The following is an 18,054-nucleotide window of genomic DNA, read 5'->3' as shown; positions in this document are numbered from 1 at the left end:
CATATTGGTGGGTGACACCAGGAATTACTGCACCAGGTGACACCAACCCTAGTGAGCAGGGTGACCAGAGGCCCTCCTTTTCCCAGACATGTCCTACATTTCAACCTTATGTCCTGGGTTGGGAGGAACTGCAAAACATCCTCTATGTTGAGCCATAAAAGCTTCCCTTCATCATCCCAGCAGGCAAGCAAGAGGTAGCAAAACAGGTTTATTACTGCTGCAAAGGGCTTGTTAGTTGTAGGCTGTGAAGAAGACTGTCACTGACCATGTGGTGGTTTTCTTTGTTTTTTCTGATGGAGGTGTGGAAAGGCAAGGAGGATTTGGGTTGTTGAAGCAGATCAGTGGCACTGAGTCCCCAAAAGTGTGCAATTTGGGGTTGAGGAAAAAGCAGGAGGGATGAGAAATGAAAGTAATAATTTCAGTGTTGATTTCATCATGGAGGTTCTTGCTAGTAAAGTACATTTTTAAGCATTTGTCTTGCTCAGAGTTCTATAAGTGTAATGCAATCCAATGTTTTAACATTTTAAGATAAGTTCATCAGAAAAATTGGTTTGAGTAAAAAAAAAAAAGAGAGAACTAACATGGCATAGTGGTTGGGCTATGACTCCGGAGACCACAAGGGTGACCTTGGGCAAGTTGCATGCTCTCAGCAGAAGACAATGCCAAACCTCCTCTGAATTTGAAGTCAAAGGCTTTCATGGCCTGCATCCATAGTTTTTGTGGGTTTTTTTGGGCTATGTGGCCATGTTCTAGAAGAGTTTGTTTCTGACATTTCACCAGCAGCTGTGGCTGGCATCTTTCTCTGAAGATGCCAACCACAGATGGTGGTGAAGCATCAGAAACAAACTCTTCTAGAATATGGCCACATAGCCCAACCCCCACAACAAACTCCTCTGAATTCATCCTGCCAAGGAAATCCCATGATAGGGTTGCCTTCGGGTTGCCATAAGTCAGAAGCAACTTGAAGGTGCACAGCATGCCCATGTAACCTATAGCTGTAAATAAACCAGATGAAATGAGTGTTTGGAGCTTTTCTTTGGCTATGTCCTAATTTTTTTCTGGAATGTCCCACATTTTGCAGTGCTTTGCCCTCCTTTGAAGTTATGACACCAGGTTGCCATGATTCCTCTTGTTGAAGGTCTAGAGGGGGAGAGTCCAGATGTCCTTGTTTGCCAGGACCTCTTCTCCAATTCAGCCTTCTGTCCAGGAGGAATGCCAAAAATGTCCTCCATAAGAAGCATGGATGTACATTTCTAGGGGTGTTTTGAGCTTTTCCAGGGTCGTGCCCTTCATTTCTTTCTGGAGTGCCATCCATTTTGCAGCGCCTCGTCCTCCTTTGCGCTTGGGACATCTGGCTGGCCTGGCTGGCAGTGACTGGAAGGCATGTGAGGACAACAGGGACAAGAAGGACAAAAGGGAAAGTCACACTCTCTCAGCCTCAGAGGAGGCCCTCCTGTGAAGAGACTTGCCCAGAAGACCTTGAGCCAGCCTGGGGAAGAGGGCTTTGAGCTTTGGACTCTGGAGGACAAGGGTGGTAACCTCCCCCCCCCCCCGGGCAAAGCCACACTCTCTCAGCCTCAGAGGCCAGAAGGGGCGAAGAAGCCCTGCCAGGGCTGTCCTGGTTCTCCTCTTCCCCCAAAGGGCCGAGAGGGAAGGATGCTGCGGAGGACAGCGCCACCTACGTCCCGCCTCCGCCTCCGGGAGCGAGAAGGAGCAGCAGCAGGAGCAGCGCCGGGACTCAGGGCGAGCTTTTCTAGGGAGGGCAGAGCGGGGAGCAGGCAGCCACTCTCCGGCGGCTGCAGCAGCCACTCAGCTCTCCGGGGCGCCTCCGGGAGGGCAGCCCCAACGCCCCCAAAGCGGCTTTCTCCCCGTGGGTGCCTTTCTCTTCTCCCTTCCTTCCTTCCTTCCTTCCTTCCTTCCTTCCTTTTCTTTTTGGTTCCTGGGCTCCTTTCCTTCCCACTTTCTGGGGAAAGACAGTCTCCTTCCCAGGGGTTCTGAGGGGAGAGAGAGAGGAGCCAGAGGCGAAGGAGGGCAGAAGAGCCCGCTTCCTTGGCTTCTGAAGAGGGCAGAGGAGATGAGAGACCGCTTTGGCCCCGAGGCAACCCACGACAAACTCCCCCCAACTCCCACAATTCTATAGCCTTGCGCCAGACGACAAGTTAAAGCGGTGTCAAAGCGGGTTCTCTCTCTTCAAGTCCTTTCCGACTGATGGATTCCCCTGTTGTTGTTGGCTGCCTTCAAATGGTTTCCCACCGAAGGCGACGCTTCCCAGTTGTTTCCAAGTTCCCTCAGGCGGCCCTGGCGGTGACTCTGGCTGGCTGCCTTCGGGCTGTTTCCGCCCGGGCTAACGGGGCCCTTTCTCCAGGGGATGGTGCCTTGCTGAGGGGCCCCGGAGAGCCCGGGAGGCCCCTTCTGGACTCAAGGGGAGGAAGAAGCTCCTGCTGCCCACTTCTTCCTCCCAGAGTCAGCCCCGAAGGTGCGCCAGGGCTCTCCGCGGGGGTCCTGAGGCTGAGAGAGTGTGACTCTGCCCGCAGAGCCTCCCGCCCGAAGGTGAAGAGCTGCCCCACGCGGGCTTGTCTTGGCCAGGGTCTCACACAAACGGGGCGGGCTGCTTTTGCCTTGGCCCCCACCCTCCGAGGCTGAGAGAGTGTGACCTGGCCCCGGGGAAAGGGAAGGGAGGGCCTCCAGAGCAGCAGCCCAAGAACAGCCCAATCCCTGCGGAGTCCTCGCCCGGCGCTTAACCCACGGAGACCCCGCCGCCTCCACTTTCGCAAGGAGGCTGTGCTTTGCCTTCGTTGATGCACGTGCCCTTCATCCGCTCTCTCTCTCTCTCTCTCTCTCTCTCTCTTTGCAGAGCGAGGAGGAGGGAGATGCTCGGAGTTGTCCGGAGGCTGCAGACTCTGCTCAGCGACTCGGAGGCTGTTTGAGGGCAAGACCCTTGCCCTGTCCCTCTCCTCTCCTCCTCCTTCCCTCTCTTTTGCCCCTCGCCTCCTGCAGAGAGAGGAGGAGAACTCTCCTTGGAAAGAGTCCCTTTCGCCTTTGGCTGCTGCTGGAAACCTCCTTCTGGTCCCATCCCTCCGGAGCCCCAGGATGCAGTTTCGCCTCTTCTCCTTCGCCTTGATCGTCCTGAACTGTATGGATTACAGCCACTGCCAAAGCAGCCGATGGAGACGCAGCAAGAGAGGTGAGGAGGAGGAGGACTTGCACCCTCAACAACTCTGGCCCTAGTCCCAGGAATCTGCTCCTCTAGAAGCCTCCAGTTCCAAGGCGGCCTGGGATCCTGGGAGCTGAAGTCCCAAACGTCTGGAGAGAACCAAAGTTTGGGAAGCACTGATCTATAGGGGTCCAAAACCCACTGCAGAAATAATCCAGTTTGAGACCGCTTTAACTGCCCTGGGAATCCAGGGCCTTGTCATTCATTGTGGCTCCAGAATTCTCTAGCAGAGAAGGCTAATTGCCTGACAAAACTACATTTCCCAGAATTCCCTAGCATTCCCAAACTGGATTATTTCTGCAGTGTGTCTCAGGTCTTGCCTCTTGTCTTCTCCCACCTCTTGTTGTTGTTGTGTGCCTTCAAGCCCTTCCAACTTAGGGTTTTCTTGGCAAGTGTCTTCAGAGGGCATTCAGGGCTCTAGCCGGGTTGGCCTTTAACAAATACGAACAAAAATCTATCAGCCAAATGAAATGCACAATACGCTTGTTGCAAGCTTTCGAAGCTCCATGGGCTTCTTCATCAGGCAACAAAGGCATCACTGATGGATTTTTGTTTTTCTTCAAACAGGGTTTGCGATGGCCATCCTCTGAGGCCGAGAGAGTGTGACTTTGCCCAAGATCACCCAGGGGGTCCCCAGGGCAGAGCAGGGATTTGAACCTTGCTCTCCAGAGTTGACGTCCAATGTTCAAACCATTATATCACACCATCTCACCACTAGGGATGGGGAAATCTCATTTTTATTCCTTTTGTATGCATTATCTTTTTATAGCTCAGTTTTTTTCTTTATCAAACATGAAGGTCATCTGGGGATTCCTTTGGCAGAGCAGGGATTTGAACCCTGGTTTCCCAGCATCATAGTCCAGCTCTCAAATACTACACCACACTGGCTTCTCTTCTACCCCATTATTTTTGTGGTTGTGCACCTTCAAAGCTCAGTGTGACATTTTATTTTATTTTCCGTTTGAGACACTCTTGGAAAGAAAGTATGTCAGAAGATCTTGGTGCATCTTTGAGACTAATTGAAAGAAAGAAGTTGGTAGCACTTTGAGCTTCCCTAGATTTAAGTCTAGCGGCTTTTGGAGGAAGTGGACTGAAATCTACGAATGTTCATGCTGCTGACTTATTTCTTTCGGTGAGTCTCAAAGCTGCTACACAAACTCTTTACATACTAATTTTATAGACCAACGTGGTTATATCTTTGAATTCTACAACTTTTGGAAAGGAAATGGGTGAGGGTGACTTGGGATACTCGAAGGAGGCAAAGAGGAGAGAAGAGCTGAAGAGAAAGATGCCTGAATAAGTAGGATAAGAATCATGGCAATATTGCAGACAGTGGAATCCCCTCAGGAACATTGGAAGTTAGGAGGAACTCCCACACATGGAAACCAATGGTGTGGACTTCTGTGTCCATGCGCTCAGGACTGGGGAGGTTGGTGGAGGGACTCCAAGAAGACTTGCCCAAGGTCATCCAGTTTTCATGACAGAGCGGGAAATCTGGTCTCCAGGGTGGTAGTCCAATGCTCAAACCATTACACCACACTGGCTTTCTTCAGCCCCATAATCGCTCCTGCACACACCTCTAACTTTCCCTTCTTCTCTAGAGGTTTCTGGATTTGATCCTGGGGGAATGGGTGATGGCACCACCTTCACATGCTCCTTGAGCTTTATTGTAGATTAAAAGTTGCTGTTGCATGCCTTAAGTTTGTTTCTAATTTATCACGACCTAAGGCACACCTGTCACATGGTTATCTTGATAAAATATGTTTGGGTGTGTGCATTGCCACCACCTTTCTTTGAGGCTGAGAGAGTGTAACTTGCCCAAAGCCACCCAGTCAGTTGCTATGGCCAAGCAGGACCTTGAATCTGGGTCTCCTGGAGCCCTAGTCCAACACTTGGACCACTGCACCATGCCGATTCTTAGATTCAAAGGTTGTTGTTGTTATTTCGTGCCTTTAAGTCTTTCCTATAATCGATTTCTTCAGTGGAAGTTGGCCATTGCCTTCCCCTGAGGCTGAGAGCATGTGACTTGCCCAAGGTCACTCAGTGGGTTTCAGGGCCAAGCTGGGAATTGAACCCTGGTCTCCAGAGCTGTAGTCCACTTAAACCACTATGTCACACTGGCTCTAGATTCAAAGTACAAGCGAGTTAATAGTGCTTATAGGATTACTCTGTGTTTTTTCCTTCCTGCCTTCTCCCTAGAGAGAATGAGTAGTAGATATCCTTCTCCTAAAGGTTATCTGCTCCTAGACACTTGGCACCCTATTAAGTGCTTTTGAGCCCTTTTGGTCTGATCCTCTCACGGGATGGATCCTGTGCAGAAGCTGAATTTAAAATAGAAAAAAACCCACAAAAGTGGGTAGGTTTTCAAACAATGTCAGGGCTTAATCCGAAAAAAAAAAGAGGACAGAACCCACAAAAGCGGGTAGATTTTTCAGACAATGTTTATATGAAGGAGAAATAATGTGACATTAACCTGAATGGAAAGTCGCCCAAACCTGTTCCTTTTTACTTTCTGGAACTTCCAAAAGTAAAAATGAGTGGGTTTTGGCATCTTTTTGTTTGAGTTAACGTTGTGTCATTTCTCCTTTACACAAACACATTTGAAAAACAACCCACTTTTGCGAGTTTTTTCCCACCAGACTTTTAAATCCTGTTTCTCCATAGGATTTAACTAATTTGCCTCTGTGTGATAAACTCCCAGCTCTTATCTCCCAACTCTAGTTCAGAAACCAGTCCCACACTTGCAGATGTGGTCTGTTCCTATACATGTTTAGAAACAAATAATACTGAGTTTGTTAGGTTAGTTGAAGTGGGAATAATCGCAGCCTTGCTTGTATCTAAATGAGTGGGACTGAGACTGTGAGGGTACATGTTCAAGCACTGAAATGGAATTACTGACCTTTTAATTCTCTATAACTGTGCTCTAGCAATTGCAGTTGAGGTGAGCTTTCACTTCAATGCATGCTTAATACTGAAATATGTTCTATGCAAAGCTAGTGATTGTGGATAGGGCAGGGGAATTGATGAAGGAAATTTAGGTGGAGCACAGGATGTGACCTTTTGTACATGGCAGAGTAAAGGAAATGGTAACTAATTGCAGATAAATTTTCTGCTCTAGGTGTCTTGGGTTTTAAGTTCCTGCCACCCCTGCAGCCTGGTCTAGGCTGGACCTGGCAGAAATCAAGGTCAATGAGAGTCATCAAATACGATCCAAACTGTATTTGTGTGTTTCTGTTGAAGGTATGATGCCATAGCTATGAAAACAGCAAAGCCTATAGGCCATCTATATGTGTTCAGTGTCTCTCCTTGCAAATTATATTACCATCTATTGAGTATATTGTATATTGTGTGTGTATATGACTTCATGTCTTCTATCAGTTTATCATGACCTCATGCATTTCATAGGGTTTTCTCAAGCAAGATGGTTTTGCCAGTTCCTTCCTCTGAAATATAGCTTGCAGTACCTGGTATTTGTTGGTTGTCTCCCATCCAAGTACTAACATGAGCTGACCCTCAAAGATCAGATGGGATCTGGAGCCTTTCAGATATTTAGACCAGTACTGGATATTAAGTTGTCTGTTGCCTTAAACTCTTTGCATGTATGCTCAGATGTCTTCTAGATATCAGCGGGTTTGCTTCTGAGCAAGAGTGCAGAGGATTGTAGCGCCTGTATTAAACTTCTGTCAAAATCCAGAATAAAGAGGGACAGTAAATCCCCCCAAAGAAAGGCAGTAAGTGTGGTTTCTAGTGACAAATTTGTAGCCAAAATGCAGAGTAGTTGTCAAGGTTAACTTTTGCCTTGACATGTGCACATTTGTCATAATTTCCTGTTCAGGTCTGACAAGAATGCGCACCCTCACCAAAGCTGGGGCAGTTTTGCAGCCATTGTTAATACTTCCTCTAAGCTAGTAATAAATTATCTTCAATTCCCTCTAGTTTGGTCATTCCGAGTGGGTACCACAGAGTGTCATCTTATTTTAATATTATTGTTTTGACCTGCTGAAGAAAACCCATGCATTGTGCCTCTGATTTATATGAGTAAATCCACTTTTTAGTCATAGCTTGGTAAACTTTTCCTCTTTCTCCAAGAAGATGGTTGTTGTAGTTTAGTTGTGGCTTGTTGGCATCGGAATCTCCCTTACCAGGGCACAACTTGGTAGTAGGTCTAGGGAGTCACTCTTCCTCCAGAGTTTAGTCCCCATTCCTCCTCACCCTGTGTTCTGTGACCTGACTCTTTTGTTTGAGCTGTTGGATTTCTCCAAACCAGCCTTACAAAGGATAATATTAAAGGTATGTGTGAGCTGCTTTAATGTCTAGAAAAGGGAAACAACAGTAGACAACCATCTCTCCCAGTTTACAAATATTCTGCACTGAAATGCTTCAGTGGCAATTCTGAATTTGTCAGAGGTGACGAGGCAACTTTGCTTGCTTGCTTGCTATTGAATCATTGAAAGGGGACTGGAGGTTGAGGAGGAGGAAGAGAGAAAAGGAAGTGATGAGTTGTTTTTGATTTCTATTTTGTCTTTGCTTGCACATGTCCTTCGCCACAGGGGAATGCATTAGCTGTTCTTGGACTAGGAGCACATGCATCATTTCAAAGGAAAAATGCACTGTCCATTATGCCACACATGGCAAAACAGGAAGTGTGAATGATATGCACTTCCTGTTCTTCTTTTTACAGGTTCAAGTAATCCCTAACACTCACTGTTAAAGGTGTGGGTTAGTTTGGGGGGACTACATGTGATCGATGCTTACAGGGGTCTGCCTTCAGTCATAACATTCATCTGTCCATGCTTGGACAGTTACTTTAACACATAATTGTTATAGTTCCAAGGCACTCAGTAACAATTTTTGTAACAATTTTATTTTCATGCAAAACTACTATTTTTGCTTTTATAGTCCTTAGAAGCAACTAAAATAACATCTTGTTAAATTACTTGGATCCCCTGCCCACCTGAATTCTACATGCTATTGGCCTGTAGTACAAAAATCTTCTTCTCTTTTCTACCTCAACATTGCCTGAACATCCACTGCAGAGGACAAGGCATAGCATGAACCAGCACTGGGACCATATGATATTCTTCCTATCATAACTATAAAAGTAACTAAAACAAAGGTGCTACAAGATCGCTCCTATTTTAGGTTGGTGCGTGTATTCTTTTCCTCTTGAGTTTCTTTAACAGTGCCATTATTTTCCCACCCTTGATTTTTCTGTGTCATCTGTCAGTTTTGTCATAGATGTTCCACTCAGTGGCTCAAGTGTAAATTATAAATTGCTGGAACTATCATCATCATCATCTTCTTCTTCTTCTTCTTCTTCTTCTTCTTCTTCTTCTTCTTCTTCTTACCTATTTATATACCACACTTTTGCTCCCAAGCTGGGATTCAGGGCTGCATTGACTCCTTAAGAATGAGGCTGTGCTTTATTGCTTTATAGCATTTGCCTGAAAGCTGTTCTAGTGACGTTTTACAGAAAATATATTTCTTCTTTATTTTCCTCTAAGCTTTTCTGGAGGAAAATGGTGGTAGATAAGTTATGTACATTAAACGTCATAAGACTAATGAGATGAAAGCCATCTCTTGAAACATGGCATTTTTGTTGATTACTTTCTGGCCTTATAATGTTAGGACTTGGTTAAATTCTTGATTTATTGACATTTCTTGTCATCTTCATGCAGATTTGAGGGGGAAGTCACAAAACTTCAAACTTGGCCAATTTGACAGACACACATGGGATATTTTTGCTGCTATCTAAAAGGGAGGAGTTTTTGCATTCAGACTTTGCTTCCTTAATGCCATACATACACCCCTTCAGGTAAAAGGAACTCCATGTGGTGTTAACCTGTGCCATTAATCATGGAAAGGAAGAAATGCCACATGAGAATGATGGGTACCAGAGCTGTGGAATGTTAGTTTTTTTGTTTTAAAAACTTGCAGAGAGATTCATGCCTATGAAATACAGATCCTATAGAATACAGATCTCATATGCAATGCCAGCATCTTGTCTGGGATGATGGGAATTTTGATCCTGTGCTCCAGGCTGCGAATAACTATTTTAGATTACTTGGGCAAAACACACCTTCTTTCAAAGAAATCATGCCTGAACATCACCTTAGAAAGAACTTGCCTACTGTTTTACTAAAATCCCATTATACAGTGGGTTAAGCAGAGGTTTTTGGCTTTAATAAGCCCATGCCTGGGAATAATAAAATCCCGAGAATGTCTCATGTTAAAATCTTTATGTTTTGCTTCGTCATGTATTTCTGTCAGTATAACGTGTTATTACAGCACTTGTGTGGACAAAAACAACTATTGCACTCCCCCCCCGCAAACTTTGGACTCTCTTTGAAAAGCTTTGCAGAAAACACAGAAGTTTTCCTTTTCTTTTCATATTTGACCGTAGATGTCCTTCTGAATTAGTTTTGCATGTAATCTACTTTTCTTTCTCCTTGTATAGGTTTCCAAAGTTTGGCAGAATAACCTTCACACCAGATCATTGTTTTTACTAAAGCCTTATTAAAAGTGAGGACTGAATTTTTTTTTAGAAAGAACATATAAAAGACCATAATGAATATAACCGTACATTGTGATGAATCGAAAAATCCCTAACAAATCTGCAGTGTCAAAATAGTGTTTATTTTCAGAACCTATATGGTCTGTTGATCTTCAGCCTTTATTTTCTCCTTCCTTGCTATCAATACTCTTAATGTTTCCGGCAGGCAGCATTCGGAATTTTATTTTGCAAGAATTGGTTATTTCTTTTTTCTTAGTGGCCGATCAAACTACCCATTGACAGGAAAAGCCATAGTGTGTCTTTAATTAAATGTGAAATTATTTTAGACTCCAGGCTAGACAGTGAAGTGGTGATACCAGTGTTTCTGTTTTTTTACAAGAAAGCTTAAGAACCATGTAGCAGGAGAGCTGAAATGAATAGAGATCTAACCCATGTTGTGTGAATTATCCCCCATTTTTCTCCCCCTACTCTGGCTCAAATAAGGAAAAGAGAAAGGGAGAAAGAAATCACCATAAGCTGGTTTTAATTGATCCCATGTTCCCTGGTTGATTTTATATTAGTGATTGTGCTTTTGGGACAAACTGATTTGCCCGAAAAAGATTGAATCCAACTTCATTCCATGTTGAACATTCATCTATTGGCTAAACAGAATTGGTGTTGACAGTTGACTTATTGAAGTTAGTCTGGGCTGTCACTCCTGGGCTTTCATTATGGTCTGTTATAATGCAACGTGTTCAGCTAATTAAAAGAAATGTGCACTAGGATGTTAATAGCTAATCTGTGCATATAGCTGAAGATACAAGCAATGCTTACTCTGCAATGCCAAAGTGTGGGATTAAGATTTCTGTAACAATTCCCTCTGCCCATACACACACCCCATCTGCAAATGATCAGGCATGCACTGTGGGGTACTGGCAGTTAGAACCTCTCGGCATTCTGTTGAGTCTCATATGTGATCTCAGATGCTCCATAGTATCACTTTCTTAATGAAATAAAATTCTTGGCATAGATCAGCTCTTCTGTGGAGTCGCATCCAGTTGAGAATGGCAAGCAAATCTATCATTTCTTTTGACTAATGTGTTTTAAAATATAGCTTTTTAAAAAAATCAGCAAAATGAAATATGCATTGCTATACAATGCAGGAGTTTAGCAAATATTATTTTGAGAGGTTATGGTGGCTGTACAATATAGAATTTCTACAAACAATCCAATTTGTTTCTTTTCTTAGTTATGCATGCTAGAAGACTTCTTGAATTCTGCAATGTGTTGGCTCTTAAGAATTATTTGGGTGAAGAGAAATGCAAGTTTCATTAAAGGCCAAAGTACATGTTGTACATCATAGTATGTAACAGGGTGCCAATGCATATTTCAACAAAGCAAGGGTGCTTTGGGAGGATGATGTTGGGTGGAGAAGAGAGGGAGAAGGAAAAAGGTGCTTGTTCTTTTCACACCCATTTTTCTCTTATTCCAAGCCATCTGCTTTTGCAGTTCTTTACCCTGATAAATTCCTTCAAAAGTTTTGAAAGTTGGCGAAGGGATGCATTCACATAAATACCAATAAGTGAAGCATAGAATTTTAGAAATGTGCAAACATGCCTTGAAACCCTCTGGGGGGAAATGGTGGTTGAGCCTAGGGGTTAAGCACTTACCAATACCCAGTCTCAACTCTGCTTTAAATATCTCCAACCAAAGTATCTTTAAAAAAATGAAAAAGAGGTGTCAGATTGTTCTTCCACACATTAGCATGTGATGTGTGATAATAAATACCTGATTCCATCAGGGGAGATTGAGAGAGGGAAAAGTAAAACTGAAAAATCAGTTTTGTACTCAGTTGGGCCCAAATAAAACAAATATTTTAGTGTTTTGATATGTTCTGCAAAACAGAGAATTTTGGCCTCCTTATTCTTCCAAAATTCATTCCCCCCTTCTGTTAAAACAAGTGCTGCTTGACAATTTGAAGACAGATCATCTCACCACAGTGTTTCATGATTCTCTAATGCATAAACACTAGAGTTCTGTGGTATTGATGGTTTTAGCTTTTAGGGAAAAATGCATTATGAGGAATAACTTGTGAAAGACAGGGCTATTTTAGTGAGCTGGAATTTATTTTAGAGATGAAACAAGCAAAAGAGCATCACAGAAGCACTTCTCTACACATTTACATTGGAATAAGCTTCATGGAATACCAGGACACCTCCTTCTGGATGAACACACATATTTCTGGGTAAACATACCACTGAAATTCAAAACTTGCCGATAATGGAACAACACTGTTTGGTTTAATTGCCTGGTGATAACGAATACATGGAATAAATGACAGGGCTTGGCAAATTAACTTTTTGGACTATGACTTCACAATTCTGCAGCCAGCATGGTCAGTTATTTATACAAGCTCTAGTAAGACCTATGTTTTTACCCACCCCCAAACCTAATGTATGCTGATTTTGTTTGTTACTTACAAATATGGTTACAGTGCAAGTCTCTGTAATGTGGATAGGCAGAAGACTGTTGATGCTTTCAAGAACTTCTATCCCTTTAATTCTTCTTACCAGGATTAACCCAAATAATTGCTTCTTGATGAGCAAAGGCGTGAGGTTAGTGATGAATAGCCTTTCAACTAGCCCTGGAATAGTCTTTATTTATTTAATGTCAGTTCTTGAACAAGAAAGATGTTTAATTACTAGCACTGTGCTAGGGTCTCCTAACATACTACAGAGTTTGGTTTTGTAATTCAGATTTGGAAATGATTTGGACTCAGTCTAGATCCAAATCACAATTTGGAAATCAGCATTTCCATGCTACCACTGATGCTTTTGGAAACAGAGATAGTGGATTAACCCTGCCAAATTGTATACAGAACACTCCAGGGATGTTTGGGCCATCATTTTTAACTTGTCCCTTAAAACCTCCATACTTCTTCAATTTCCTGCCCCCCTCCACAAAAGTGTGTGAATCTGGACGCATCATATTCCTTTCAGAGAGCAGCAGCCCTCATATGTTATAGACAAATAGGCCCAGAAATTTGTTTGTGCCACAGACCTTTAAAGTTTGCCGTGAAAACCATCATGACTTTTTGTATTTCATAAAAATGAACTAAAATATGATATGTAGCAGTCATATTTCAGACTGAACTACTCTGTGGTATATAAATGAAGCTGTTTGTTTGTTTTGTTTTGATCCACTGTAAATTGGTAGGTTTAGGGAGTCTACTTGAATATATTTAAAGTTTACAACTGTTTTGTTTTGTTACCTTATGGTAGCATGTGTGATGTATGTTTGCTGCTTGTACCCCTAAAACTTTCTCTGTGTGTTTGTGTATATATAAAGCATGCCCAAGATAGACACAAGAAAAAAAGCAGTCATGCAAAATTGCTGTGAATACAGATTGAAGTCAAATAAAATATTTGGAATCAAAATAGCCAAATTTGGGGTGGGGGATGAAGATGAGGATATTAGGGAAGTAGTAGTAGTAGTAGTAGTAGTAGTAAAACTACTACTAAGATAATGCTAAGGCAAACACAGGCTGCATCTGTACTGAGGAAATAAAGCAGTTTGACACCACTTTAACTGCCATGGCTCCATACTATGGAATCCTGGGAATTATAGTTTGTTGTAACAGCAGACCTCCCTGAGAGAGAAGATTAAGCATCTTACAAGTCTATAAATTCCAGAATTCTATAGCATTGAGCCATGACAATTAACACAATGTCAAATGACACTATTTCTCTAGCCACAGAGATAAGTGAACTAATGTAGAGTTAAAAGATGGATAGGACTGTATTGAGAAAGTGTTTAGGAAAGGAGGATTCAAGGTTAATTCTCTTAGGATAAAAGGAGAAACTGAAAAAAAATACAGAGTACAAAAGTACTTTTGCCATCAAATCACAACAAAGCTGTTTCAAAAGCTGTTCTATTGTGGGGCAAAAAGAGTTAAAGAATACTCTTCACTGTTCCTCACAGTACTGTGAGTGGAAAACTCTCGCATGGTTTTTGCCTAATACTGGAAGCTAGAGCTGTGAATGAACAAATTTCTCTACTTTGTCATGGTTTTATTTACCAATTTGGAGGCATGCTGTCTGGTTTTCCTTCACTGTCCAGGTCATACATTTGCACTGAAGAGATACGGCCTGATTTGGAGCTAGTCCACATTGGTCTGAATGCAGCCCAATTTGATTCAAGATTTGGCTGAAATAGTTGCACAGCCTCATTAAAATTACTGCTTCTCTACAACTTATTATTTTAATAGTAAACCTGCTCTTTCTGGGAACAGAAACTGACACTGGGACAAGTGACAGAATGTTGTTGTTGTTGTTGTTGTTCATAGAATCATAGAGCTGGAAGAGAGCACAAGGGCCATCCAGTCCAACTCCCTGCCATTGCAGGAAATCTAAATCAAAGCATCCCCGACAGATGGCCATCCAGCCTCTGTTTAAAAACCTCTAAGGAAGGAGATTCCACTATACTCCGAGGGAGTGTGTTCCACTGTCGAACAGCCCTTACATTTTGTATGCCTTCAAGTCATTTCTGACTTATGGTGACCCTAAAGCAACCCTATAATGGGTTTTTCTTGGCAAGATTTGTTCAGAGGAGGTTTGCCATTCCCCTGAGGCTGAGAGGTTGTGACTTGCCCAAGTGGGTTTCATGTTCAAGTGGGGAATTGAACCCTAACCTCCAGACTCATAGACCAACACTCAAACCACTGTGTCACATATATGGAACTATTAATCACTGCCCGCCCCCTGCACACATATTAGTGGGAATGAGCTAGACTTACCATATTTTTAAAAAGTTAATATTGTTTGGAACCTTTGCAGAGCATAGCTTACTTCCGAGGAAACAATACAGGCATATGTGAAACTATAGGGAAGGGCTCTGCTGGAAAAGTTAAGAAGTGGAAATTCCATTTTAATTTTGCTTCCAGCTGATTGTGGACAGCAGTGATAAGTGCCCTTCAAATGACCTCCATGCTCAAGATAACCATTGCACCAGCATTACAAAACTCCAATAATTTTTTCTGGCTTTGCAGGTTGTTGTGTCAGCACAGATTCTGAGTGCCAGAAAAACCTAGTACTTCTCCCCCTAAAACCTCTTGCAAATATTTCAAAATGTATGTGGTTGGAAGCCAGGAGACCAATTATGAAGAGAAGTCCATTCTGACTTTTAAACTCTGTTTTGATAGCAATTATTTAGGTGCTTGCTTTCCAAGACTGTTAATGCACTGGTGCCTTTTTGAGCTTCTAATGCATTCCTGGATGGGGTCACCCGGCTCTCCTTGTATATTGCTGCAGTTCATGGCTATACCTGGGGAATTTGTGAGGTTCGGGACAAGAGTTCTGACTGCTGTTGGATGGGTACTTTTGAAAGCTTGTGAGATGATCATCACCCTTTCCCTTGGGTGATGATCATTGTATGCTTTTAAACACTATGATATGGAAATAAAAAAAGCAATGAATTAAAAAAATTAAAGAGCCAAAGGCAAAGGTGCTATATGTAGGAGTTGCTTACTAAGAGAGAAAGTAGTGCTTTTAAGAATGTTAACTTCTTTTTAAAAAAAGAATAGCTGGGAGGAATATGTTAACACAGGGTGGGATGCCAAGGGGCAAAACAGAAATGATGGTGGAGGACACTGTGTTGTGCCCACCTGTTGGGGTGTGTATACTGAGGCAAAAAATAACAACAGCAGAATTTTGGAGGTGTTTAACAAAAATAGCTTTACTCAGAAGAAGTCTTAAAACTGAAGCAAAAAACAAAAACAGTACAAATGGCACAGTACATAGCAGCAAAAATTGAAGCACAGTAAAAACTCCTAGTTCAGCAGCATGTCAGTGTTAGCTTACCACTGCAGCAGCATGGAGAGCAATATAGCCAGTATGTTTCGTACAGAACTTCAACTCATTCTCACGGTTACTTTCTTGACTTAGTTCTTGCTGCAAACTGCACCATTTCTGACTACCTGGCACTTGACTTTCCACTATCTGATCATCATTTAATCTCCTTCGCTCTTACCTATACTCCTCCTCCTCGTCACACTGTTCAACACCTTTTTCGTGATCTTCGGTCTGTTAACTCTAACTATCTTGGTCAAACCCTGGATTCATCTCTCTCTTCCTTAAATCTTGGGGATTCTGCTGACTCAGCAATATCTTTATTTAACTCCACTCTTTCCTCGACTCTCGACCATTTTGCCCCTGTCTCTGTATGCACTTCTTCCTCTAAGACGAGGCCTCAGGCCTGGCTTACTCCCATTGTTAAGTTTCTCTGGTCCTGCTCTAGAACGGCCGAACGTCGTTGGAGAAAGTCCAAAGAGTGGGCTGATTTTATCCATTTCAAATTTGTTCTTTCGTCCTTCTCACGCGCCCTCTCTATGGCAAAACAGAATTACTACAAATCATTGATCTCTGCCAATGAGAGGCAACCGCAGCATTTGTTCTCCACCTTCAACTCTTTGCTTAAACCTCCCTTTCCTCCGGTCTCTTCATCATTCTCTCCTAATGACTTTGCTAATTATTTCATCTCTAAGATTACCACTATTCGTTCTGAGATAGTCCCTCCTGATTCTTCTTCTGCTCTTAATCTTCTATTGCCCTCACCTAAAAAATTTTCTGTGTCTCCTCCTGCTTCTTTGGATGAACTATCTACACTTCTGAACTCTTGCAAACCTGCAACCTGTCCTCTTGATCCACTTCCTACTCGTCTTTTAATTTCTGTAGCTCCCTCTTTTCTGTCCTCGCTTCTCCATATCTTCAATCTCTCTCTCTCTACAGGCTCCTTCCCTTCGGACTTCAAACATGCTCTCATTTCCCCAATTCTGAAAAAACCTTCTCTCGACCCCTCCTCTTTGTCTAGCTATCGTCCGATTTCTCTTCTTCCCTTTCTTTCTAAGGTTTTGGAACGGGTTGTCTATTCGCGCTGTCTTGAGTTTCTCGAAGCCAACTCCATTCTTGATCCCTTTCAGTCTGGTTTCCGCCCAAGGCATTCCTCAGAGACAGCTCTCACTAAGATCTCAAATGACCTTTTACAGGCCAAGGCTAATGGCCTTTACTCTGTTCTCATCCTTCTTGATTTGTCTGCAGCATTTGACACCATTGATCACTGTCTCCTAGTTGACATACTCTCTGACCTTGGGTTCTCAGACTCTGTTCTCGACTGGTTTAGATCTTATTTGTCTGGCAGATCTTTTGCAGTGGTTGCAGGTGGACAGACTTCATCCTCTGTTCCCTTATCTGTGGGTGTTCCTCAGGGCTCTGTTCTGGGTCCCCTTCTGTTTTCTCTCTACACACTGTCCTTAGGTAAACTCATTAGTTCTTTTGGTTTTTCCTACCATCTGTACGCCGATGACACCCAGTTGTATCTTTCCACCCCTGACCTTTCTCCAAGGCTTGAACAGCAAGTTTCATCTTGTCTTGCAGCTGTCTCGCAGTGGATGCACCATCGGCGTTTGAAGCTCAACATGTCCAAGACGGAGCTTCTTGTCTTTCCTCCTAAGTCCACCCTTCAACACTCCTTTTCTGTCTCTGTGGACAACATTTCTATTCAACCCGTCCAGCAAGCCCGTAGTCTTGGTTCCATCTTTGATTCTTCTCTGTCGTGTATCTCGCAGATTCAGACCACAGCCAAGGCTTGTAGATTCTTTTTATACAACATTGCCAAAATCTGACCTGCCTCTACTGCCAAGATCCTGGTCCATGCCCTAGTGGTCTCACGATTCGATTACTGTAACATCCTCCTGGCTGGGCTTCCTCTTTCTCACCTCCGTCCTTTAATTTCTGTCCAGCATTCAGCTGCATGCATTATCACATCCGCCCACCGCTCTGACCACATCTTTCCTGTGTTGGCATCCCATCACTGGCTCCCCCTCCCTTTCCGCATTCAGTACAAGCTCCTGCTGTCGACGTTTAAAGCCCTCCGTGGGCTGGCCCCTCCTTACTTATCAGACCTTCTTTCTCCTCACCTTCCCACCAGGGCCCTCCGTTCTGGTACTCAAGGCCTGCTGTCCCAGCCCAGGATTTCCTCTGCCCCATCTTGGATTCACCCCTTTTCACTCGCTGCCCCTCACTCCTGGAACCTTCTTCCCCCATGAACAAGAGCCATCTCTTCTTTAATCAGCTTCAAAACGGAGCTGAAGACCATCCTGTTCAGAGAAGCGTTCCCAGGCACTGCATAATTGTCACTTGCTTTTTGTTGTTCTTTTGTTGTCTGTTTTATTGAATCATTTCCTGTATTGCTATGTATTTTATATGTATTATCCTACTAGAGAGGCCCCTTCCCCACCACCTTTCCCTTCTCCTTTTGTGTCGTGTCTTTTTAGATTGTAAGCCTGAGGGCA

General features: G+C 43.3%; 1 protein-coding gene across 2 annotated transcripts in view; it reads left to right on the top strand.

Annotated features, from left to right (window-relative positions):
- The first annotated feature begins 3,048 nt into the window (after positions 1-3,048).
- LOC149317573 (R-spondin-2-like) overlaps positions 3,049-18,054 on the top strand; it is a 152,484-nt gene continuing 137,478 nt past the window's right edge. For both annotated transcript variants that reach the window (XM_089518939.1, XM_089518938.1), the window contains exon 1: positions 3,049-3,184. In XM_089518939.1, the coding sequence (XP_089375065.1) occupies positions 3,091-3,184 (94 nt within the window). In that variant the 5' untranslated portion in view covers positions 3,049-3,090. The remainder of the gene's footprint in view (positions 3,185-18,054) is intronic.

The sequence above is a fragment of the Sceloporus occidentalis genome, unplaced genomic scaffold (assembly GCF_023333645.1).
Source record: "Sceloporus occidentalis isolate IW3139 unplaced genomic scaffold, rSceOcc1.0.p SCAF_3, whole genome shotgun sequence".
NCBI classification, from domain to species: domain Eukaryota; kingdom Metazoa; phylum Chordata; class Lepidosauria; order Squamata; family Phrynosomatidae; genus Sceloporus; species Sceloporus occidentalis.
This window is presented reverse-complemented; position numbering and strand designations above follow the sequence as displayed.